General features: G+C 43.2%; 2 protein-coding genes across 3 annotated transcripts; both read left to right on the top strand.

Annotated features, from left to right (window-relative positions):
• The first annotated feature begins 320 nt into the window (after positions 1–320).
• Positions 321–2,288, top strand: LOC149375979 (uncharacterized). 2 transcript variants are annotated; one of them, XM_089592459.1, is made up of 4 exons: positions 321–568; positions 1,076–1,302; positions 1,377–1,436; positions 1,682–2,288. In XM_089592459.1, the coding sequence occupies exons 1-4, from the start codon at positions 513–515 to the stop codon at positions 2,029–2,031; spliced, it is 693 nt and encodes a 230-aa protein (XP_089448585.1). In that variant the 5' UTR covers positions 321–512; the 3' UTR covers positions 2,032–2,288. The 2 variants fall into 2 exon arrangements, with proteins under 2 accessions (XP_089448585.1, XP_089448591.1); XM_089592465.1 differs by lacking the exon at positions 1,377–1,436.
• Positions 2,289–5,823: 3,535 nt separating this feature from the next.
• LOC106645536 (arrestin domain-containing protein 17) lies at positions 5,824–8,442 on the top strand. Its single transcript, XM_089588449.1, has 7 exons — positions 5,824–5,855; positions 5,926–6,041; positions 6,168–6,287; positions 6,376–6,599; positions 7,614–7,787; positions 7,856–8,177; positions 8,282–8,442. The coding sequence occupies exons 1-7, from the start codon at positions 5,824–5,826 to the stop codon at positions 8,440–8,442; spliced, it is 1,149 nt and encodes a 382-aa protein (XP_089444575.1).
• The last annotated feature ends 448 nt before the right edge of the window (positions 8,443–8,890 follow it).

The raw sequence follows: 8,890 nt of genomic DNA on the forward strand, positions 1-8,890 counted from the left end.
CGCACATACATATGCATATACGTGCAAAAGAGAGCACACGCGAAGAAAAAAGGAGAGGACGCGTGGGGTAGTATATACATAATACTAGCGAGAACTTTCTCCTTGCACGTGCGGTTTTTTTCCAGCGCGACGAGAGAGCACGTGTCCATCGCCAGAGGGGGAAGGACAGAGCATAGCCAGGCGCATCGGTACGTTATTGGTTGGTTGTTTATGACGTGTCTCCTTGTTTGTTACGGAGTCGCCAAATATCGGAGCTCAGGCTCGTCTTCCTGCGTATGTCATAGGTGTAGTGGTGTTCACGGGCACGCCTACATGGTAACTGTGTGCGCATACAGTAGATGGGATAGGACGGTAGGACCGCTGCGGAGAGACATCACCTCATCAGAACGCAATTAGGCGTCGCCCATAGCTGCTGCTATATTACGGCTCCCGTTTAGCTCATTGTCTCCAAGGTCAACGGAAGTGCACTCCTGCAGATCATCAATAGTTGCTCGTAAGGTGCGCTCACCAGGATGCGGATCAAGAAGCTTTCCGAGTCAGGGCTCGAGGATATGGATACCACGAGCAGGTGAGTCGAGTATTTCTCATTTTTATTGGTGTCCTTTGTCCCGAGGTCTATTCCCGTGATAAAGTTACTGGGGCTTTTCTTTTGGCATAGCATTTTTTCTCGAACGAAACGAAATTGCCGACTTGCCCGTGATTTCGAAGACAAATGTTTGTCCGCACAATCAAGTTATCGTGTTTCTTGTTTTTGTCAACAAAAATCTCGCGATGGTCTTTTTTAACGGACACAACAAAAGCTCCGGAGGAGTCCCTGAATGCTGGCAACATTCGCGCCCACAATAGTAGTGTTGAGCAGTACAAAGTCACCCCAGTCGATACGCAGTGGTATATCTATAGTGTGTTCAACTGCTCACCGTACAAACACACACATATACCTATGCGCATACACGCATACATAATAATTCTAAAAGTGCCTCCGGCCCGGGCCCCCGGCAAGAGTACGATATCCCGAGCGTGGATCATCCCTAGACATAATAGATATAGAAATTAAAAGGGAGTTCCTTTTGTACAGCGATGAGTTACCGTCGACCAGCAGGAGCAACAGCATCAGCAGCGATAGCAGTTGCAGCAGCAGCTCCGATGACGAGAGCTCAGGAGCTTGCCGCAATGGTCAGAGGAATGCGAAAAAGTTGCACCAGTGCAAACGCTGTGGATATCGCAGCCAGCGCAAATCAAACGTGGGCCGGCATTATCTGCGGATTCATACCTTGCTGGGCAAACCCAAAGTTTGCTTTTGTGGTGAGTATTTGAAAATTGAGTTCGTGGAGAGAAGTACATTTTCACTTTCACAAGTGTACCTATGTTTAGACAAGAAAGAAACGTCTACGTAGGACATTTAGTATTCGAGTATTACACGATACATTTTTGGTCAGGTTAGTGGGTTTGCACTAAAGTTTACAAACTAATTTTTATTCGATGGAGCCTTGATGTAATGTTGATGTTAAATTTTCTCAATTGCTTGTGATTACAACACGTGTAATGTACTTAAGTTCTAAAAATTTTTCTTTTTCTGTTCGGCATGACGATATCGCTTTTTGCTCATTTTGCTTTGTCGATATACTTTTAAATTTATAGTTTTCCCTGTACTAATATTAATTGGTAATGTTTTAATTTGCAGGAAAAAAATTCAGTATTAAAGAAGATTTTTATCGCCACCAGGAAAAATATCATCCGTGCAGCCGACAATCTTCTTTCGTTGTAAGAGAAAAATACAGAATGAGTACTTCGCGAAGGCTCAACAACACTGACTGTAACAAAGAAAATATTAGCTTGAATCCGAGACCGTCAACCTCGAAACATGTAGTACTATATTGTAATTCTAAGAATGAACAGCTTACTTGTACAAATAGCAATAACATTTTTACCGAATTAGATGCCAAATCTCGTGCTTACATAAGAGACATTGACTTTGACTATCTTGATCTTGTTTTAAATCTATTTCATTTAAAGTACTCAAACAGGTTTTAAACTTTTTTTTTCTTTTTACCATATACATTTTAATCATAATTTTTAAATTGTGATAGCATAGATCCTTACCTTGCATGCCCTTTTTCTGAACATTATTCTTTTTTTGTACAATAGTTTCCATTGCCCATATATTAAACACCCACAATCATGTAACGAACCTCAACGCTGATTAACAATTATGCTGTCTATATTTTATACTTTTTTTTAATAAGTTTTGTATGATAATTAATAAGTTTTTTTAATTTTTAAATGCTGCATGTAGCAAGTTGTTTGTAGCTCGATTTTGTAAAAACTTACAAAAGTATGCATCACAGAATAAACCATAGCAGTTGAAAAGAGCAAGTGGAGATTCTAATTTACCTGAACCCGCTGCCTCCTCGAGCTGAAAAGAGCACAACAATCAAAACTAGACCGAGAGCCCGGGTGCTTCGTAAATTGCTGAAATAAACATGAGGAATCAGTTTTTCAAGCGCTTGTGATCGCCAGCAGCTGCATCGGACCGGTCAATCCATCTGCACGGAAGCGTAAAAGTTGGAGAAGCATCAGCAAACGCGCCCGGTAAATCGGCCGAGACAGAGAGCGGCTCTTTGCCAAATGAAAAATGGAAATAGGGGTGAGAGCCCGCGCACTCGGTGCCGGGAAAATTCGTGCTCTGTAGTCGCGAGCGAGACTCGTTGCTAATTATTTGCTCGTTGATCGTCTAACGAAGCATGACAATTCGTCGCTCGCTTCGTTAACATCATGATCGTCCATCACCCGGACGAGGCAATTAGCCCGCTAAGCGGCTAATGTACATTTCTCGTGACTGTAGGCAATCACTATATTTTATGTAACTACTATACAACTTTTGATGGTCCATGGCTTATATGTAATTGTTGGTTCATTCGAAAAACATTGATTACACAAAATATCTAGTTTCATCGGTGAAGTGTCATATCCATCGACAGGGTTGTGACTGAATTTTTGTTTTGTTTTTAGTAGAGTTTTGAAAATCTATTTATATAATTGTTCGTAATCTGAGTAAACAAAATTATTGTTGTTTTTACATTGATGTTTAAAAAAAATAAAATAAAAATCGCCATTCATGAGGTAATTTCATTATTGAAGCAGTGTATCGATTGTATATAGCCCGAGGATTGCAGTGGCGGGAAAAAAAAAAAAAAACATCTCGCGCAAATTCGTCTTTCGCGTGCATAGGAAAACGGATGAATGAAGGGGCGGGGGGGGGAGAGAGACACGGCGGGCCTCCAGGGGAAGGGCGAGCAGGCAAATAATTATTGTCATTGAAATTTATGGGATTGGCCTCGGTGTCCGGCGGAACTACAAGAAACTATTATTATTCGGGCTTGAAAGTACCATTCCACTCCATACTGCTACAGTGCCACCGCTGATGGTGTATGGCTGTTGTTCTGCATGTGTATAGTTAGCTCCTTCTCTCTCGGGGGAGAGGCTCTCGCGTCGACTATAAATCAGCGGCTCAGGAAAAACGAGGGCGATTTTCGCCAATTTGGCTACGCCAGACGTGTCACGGTCCAACCCCTTCCGCCTGTCCCTTTTCCTTTTCCGCAACCTCTGGTGATTTGGAAATGTTGCTGATGTAACTGGACACTGTTTGTTTCCCTGTAGATTTGTTAAAAGAGCTCTAATGTGTATATGTACCTACACACACACAGACACATACAGTCTCTTTAGTATCGCACTTGTCTGTAGTGTTGACAAATGGAGTATATATTTTTACTCAGTTGAAAAGTGTAACTACACATTGTTAAATTAATAAATAACTTTGATCCAAAAATGTGAGAGGCTTTATTTTGTGTACATATTCCATTGTGTGGATTTATATTTAAATATAACGTGCCAAAAACATTTTCTCTACAATTAGTTGTATCCTGTTACTCTGAATTACTAAAAATTATTCTTTTTTTTTTACTGTACACGAATGGCCAAACTTTTTGTTCTGGTCACAAGTTAACGTCCCAATCGTATTTTATTTGTGTATTAGAATGTTGGTGCACAACAAAGATGTAGTTTTTTCTTTCGAATTTTAATAATTTGTTCATCATGTCATATTATATTATAAATAAACTCTGTATAATTTGCCATTAAATATTAATGCGTTGAAATTTCACGCTCCACTGTTTGCCTCCCCGTTTTTGGAACTAATTTTAATAATCCAGAGAGTCTACGCGGGGAGAAAAGCAAAAAAACGTGGTAACGCGGTAAAGGTGGTTCAGTTGGCGACACGACAGGAGGAACAAAGTATATTACATAGAGATGCAGATAATTAAAAAGTGTCGATGAAGCATCTTCGGATTGAACCGTCGTCGGGTTCGTCGCGCTCGCGCGTTAATTAACGCGAAAAAAGTTTTGCCCCTCCCCGTGCGTTATATTTCAATCAAACTAACTAGCGCGGAACCGCAAAAATCGACTTTCGAGAGCGCGCCCCTTCCCCAATCACGCGAATTCATTTCCTCCCCTGTGACACGACAATGCGAAACCTCTATTTTATGTGTACAGTATACTCACACAGGTTTGACAATGGAAGAGAAGCGAAGAAGGGGACGACACAATTAATTTCCCTCTGCTCTCTTTGCCTATATCTTGGCTGATGGTTCGCGATGCGCGCCCGATTGACGGTTCGATCCGCACAATGCACGTATACCTATACACGTTGTATGTACATTTATGGGTGTATTCCTATACAATTTATTGCTCGATGACACGATACAAATACCTATACAGATTTTCTCTCTCTACATTTGCACACGATATACATACATGTACATTTAAATTTAGAGCGATATATGAGATACTTGATGCTCGCGTATCTCATTACACCGTATATTTTTACTCGTATTACTTACGTTTACGCTCGGGGAAGCTAGAACTTCATCTTGTCATGGAAAAACCGTATTTCATCGGTTTTACATTTGTGTTTTATGTGACGGCACAACTCGATACTAGCAAAAATCAGGATGTTGGTGTAGGTAAAACGTCAATTAATATAAATGCACATCAAAAAAAACTGTTGTACGTTGTTTTTCATATCATTGAAAATGAGTTGATTTCCATTGGGAGGGCCAGTTGTCTTCAACAAACATCAATCACGTATATCAATAATTTTATATCAAAAAGATTAAAATGCTATACATATAATGTACTTGCGAATTGCGAGACACGCGTGGAAAAGAAAGACAAATCAACCCCCGTCAGTCGATAGATCAATTTGTATAGTCAACGATGTAAATTATAAATCATTAAAATCTCCAAAGGGTATAAACAAAAAAAAGGGAAAAGTAGTTAGGTATGCGAGTTGATCCGAGGTATAGGGTCCAAGGCCGAGGAGAGAAAAACACGCGGCTAAGTATACGAGCTCGAGGCCACCGCATCACACATTTCGAATAACGCGAGAGAGATAAGTACATATACGCGGAGGAGGAGAAGAAGCAGAGCACCAGTGCCACGCATCATCCACCCCTCCCCCCTCTCCTTGGGGTACAATTGAACAGCTCACTATATATACGAGGATACACGCGTTCTCGCCTTACCGTCGCCGCTCCCGTCCCCGTCACGCGCCTGCGCTCCCTTGAATTTTGGATTTTTCGTCGTTATACCGTTGCCGTATAGCCGACAAAACGTGTCCTTAATCCTCGTGCTTTGCGTATATGCCCTGATGCGCGCGGATGGTAGTGTGCTCGTGCCTGCCCTCGCGTGAACCACCGCGAGTGACTCGTTGAATTTCCACTTGTGTGCGCGCAAAGTCACGGGACGCCAATGGACCCCGAGAGCGAAATGGCACCAGCCACGGGGCCCGATCCCGCGAGGTTGTATCGGCACATTTTAACCCCATTGCATTTTTTTCACCCTCACCCTCGGGGGGGCTCGTTTTTTCAGCTACGGCCTCGAGCGCGTCGACGTGGTCCTCGATAACGCCAACGGAGTGTTTGTAGCCGGGAAAACGGTCACCGGGTGCGTCCGGCTGAGGCTGCGGGCGCCGATCGATGCTCTAGGTAATATACCAATCCGATGTCCCTCTCTATGAGTTGCACCCTCCTATTTCTCGATTTTTTCATATATATATTTTCAATGCAACCGATGATGTCGACAAGTGCCGTTTTTTTAAAATTTTTTTTCAGGGATTTGCGTGAGGTGCAAGGGGGAAGCGCGAGTGCGCTTCACCGACCGGTCAGTCGGCATCCGGCGAAAATTCGCAGCCGAGGAGGGCTACTTGCACCTCGAGCCCTTCATCTTTGGCGGTAAGTGTGTGATTTATATTTACGTAACGATGGAGAAAAAAAAAGAAAAGAAACACGTATAATATATAGGGTTTGTTGACTCGCGTAGACGGTGAGTCGTCGAGCCGGGTCGAGGTGACCGGTAGCCGTGATTACTCCTTCAGCCTCGAGTTACCTGATAAGGTGCCATGTAGCTTCGAGGGACTGTACGGTAGGATTCGCTACTCTATAAGGGCCAGCCTCGTCGTGGCTCGGGACGTCGTCTTTCACTCGCAAGTGCTGCCCTTCAGCCTCGTCTCGACGGTCGATCTCAATCGGGACTCTCTGGCGCCGGTGAGTCAACCCAACCGCGTATACAAGTACAATACGTCTCATAATATGTATATAGTACATATAAAAGTCTCGGGCTGGTATTTCAACACCCCCTCGCTTGGATACTGTTCACTGTGGGCCGAGTGACTGTGTATCATATACGCTGTTTCTTTTCTCATAAAGGGGAAAGTACCGTAAGACCTCAAATGCATTTATTTTGCCTTCATTCTTTCTGATGTTTTTTTTTGTTTTTGTTTTTGTTTTTTATGTTTAACATTGTCTAGTTTGAAAAAATAGCTGTGGAACGTGTATACGCAACGGGATTTTTCTTAAAATGTTGGTGCAACTTTTTCTCACATGTTATACGTGTAGGTGCACGGGTTGAGTGCTTAACCGAGTTATCAAGAAAAAGCTTTTTACCCGCGGCTTATGGCGCGCTGTACGTGTGGCTGTGTACTTTTCCTCCCGCGTAAGTACATATATATGTGCTCGGAAAAACGTCGTCCGTACCTATACATATGTATACTCGGAAAAGAACTTGGAGAGAAGAATTTTTAGCCCCGAGGAAAGAGAATTCACGCTTGACGGTGCAGTGTTTACCCCCGACTATATTATTATTATTATTACTATACATATGTACGCGAGAAAAGTGAATTTTTTTTTTTTTTTTTCTCTCTTTTACTCAATACCTCGTTAAACGAAGACAGCCGTTTTCTTTCTCCCTGCAATATTAATTCGTGGCGAGCGTTACTTGTGGTACACCAGATCTCCGTCTCTCCGATAGCTTGTAAACATGTAGCTATCAGGAGATTCCACAGCCCCCAGAATAAGCTGTTTCTCCGTCTTGTCAAATAAGTTCATAAAATGTCCCAAAATGTGTCGGACGACATGCATATTACAGGGAGTATTGGCTCCACGGGCTCGTAATATTACATTGGATCGTCAAACATGGATGAGCGAATCCATCATTAATCTTTCGGTTATTTCGCCACGTGTACCTAATAACATATTACATGTATTGGTGGAAATGTGAAGCTACCGATCAGCGAGAGCCAGACGAAAAGGTTCATCGGTCAAAGGGAGCCCCTGTGGATGGAGCTGTCGCTGCCCGTGCGCGGCTTCGTCCCGGGCCAAACCGTCCCCTTGCTGATCAGCCTGAAGAACGAGTCCAACGTGCGCGTCGCCAAGATACGCATAGTCCTCAAAAAGGTACATTTTTACCATAATACTTATACGCTTGTATATAATTATGCACAATGTACAAGTATATTATACAGGTGGCGACGTACCACGTGAAGGAGGTGAGCAAGTCGAGGCGGCACAAGGAGATCGTCGTGGAGATCGAGCTGCCGGTCGAGGGCAGGGAGCAAACGATCAGGGAGTACCTGGACATGCCCTCGGTGCCCCCGAGCGGAGCCAACTACTGCGGCATCATCGACGTGCGCTACGCCCTCAAGGTCGAGGCGTGCGTCGATCTAGGCGAGTGGTACTACCGGATGCTCCAGAAGAATCCCAAGATCCGGACGGAGATTGTCATTGGCACCGTGCCCCTCGACAACTACGAGGACCCGCTGGGCCGGCCCACCAGTGGCTCGACGCGTGAGTACACACACACACACGCGCGATTTTCATCCGCAAGTTGGGATATGTTTTTCATTGAGTAATATAAATATGTATATCGTTTGTCGTGTGGTGCACATCAGCGAGCGAGGAGCGGCTTTACGAAAGGAGCCAGACCTATCGATCCTCCAAGCCGGACAGGGACGACCCGACCGGGGACGAGGGAGACAGCGACGGCGAGATCCATCCTTACTCCCCGATGTATCGCGTGTACAAGTTTGATAAAACCTCAAAAAACTTGTAACAACACGACGCCTCTTTTGCTTATTGCCACTACTGTTGTTGTTCTCGCTCTTTGCGTGTACACAATATCCGAGGCCTATAGTATATATATATACATATACATATACGCGTGCGTCCTATTATGTGTGTAAAAACGTGTCGTTGTCGTTACCGATCGTTAAATAATAGCTTTGGTGTGTATATTACATTTGCATATGACATAAGTATATACAACGCAAACAAAAGAATTTTTAATATAGGTATATATTTGTCAATATATACCTACCGCTTGAGACGTTATGCCTATATCTTTGCTTCGTTAGTGAAGAAAAAAACAAAAACAAAAAACTTGTATACAGCCTTGAGAGTCCAAAAGATATAAAAATTGTACAAAAAAAAGGTTCCGCTCGCAAAGATAATATATTTATAAAACGCGGGGAGAAGTGAAAAAACTCTATTTTTGACAAACG

This window comes from Copidosoma floridanum, unplaced genomic scaffold (genome assembly GCF_036245765.1).
Source record: "Copidosoma floridanum isolate Cflo_tuat_1 unplaced genomic scaffold, Cflo_Japanese_pri ptg000001l, whole genome shotgun sequence".
Classification (NCBI taxonomy): Eukaryota; Metazoa; Arthropoda; class Insecta; order Hymenoptera; family Encyrtidae; genus Copidosoma; species Copidosoma floridanum.

Excerpts from the sequence above, each read along its gene's own strand:
- LOC149375979 (XM_089592459.1), top strand. The coding sequence starts at position 513 with ATGCGGATCAAGAAGCTTTCCGAGTCAGGGCTCGAGGATATGGATACC. Across the intron at positions 569-1,075 it reads GATATGGATACCACGAGCAG|CGATGAGTTACCGTCGACCA; the intron begins GTGAGTCGAGTA and ends CCTTTTGTACAG. Across the intron at positions 1,437-1,681 it reads CACGATACATTTTTGGTCAG|GAAAAAAATTCAGTATTAAA; the intron begins GTTAGTGGGTTT and ends TTTAATTTGCAG.
- LOC106645536 (XM_089588449.1), top strand. The coding sequence starts at position 5,824 with ATGGCACCAGCCACGGGGCCCGATCCCGCGAG. Across the intron at positions 5,856-5,925 it reads ACGGGGCCCGATCCCGCGAG|CTACGGCCTCGAGCGCGTCG; the intron begins GTTGTATCGGCA and ends TCGTTTTTTCAG. Across the intron at positions 6,288-6,375 it reads CGAGCCCTTCATCTTTGGCG|ACGGTGAGTCGTCGAGCCGG; the intron begins GTAAGTGTGTGA and ends TGACTCGCGTAG.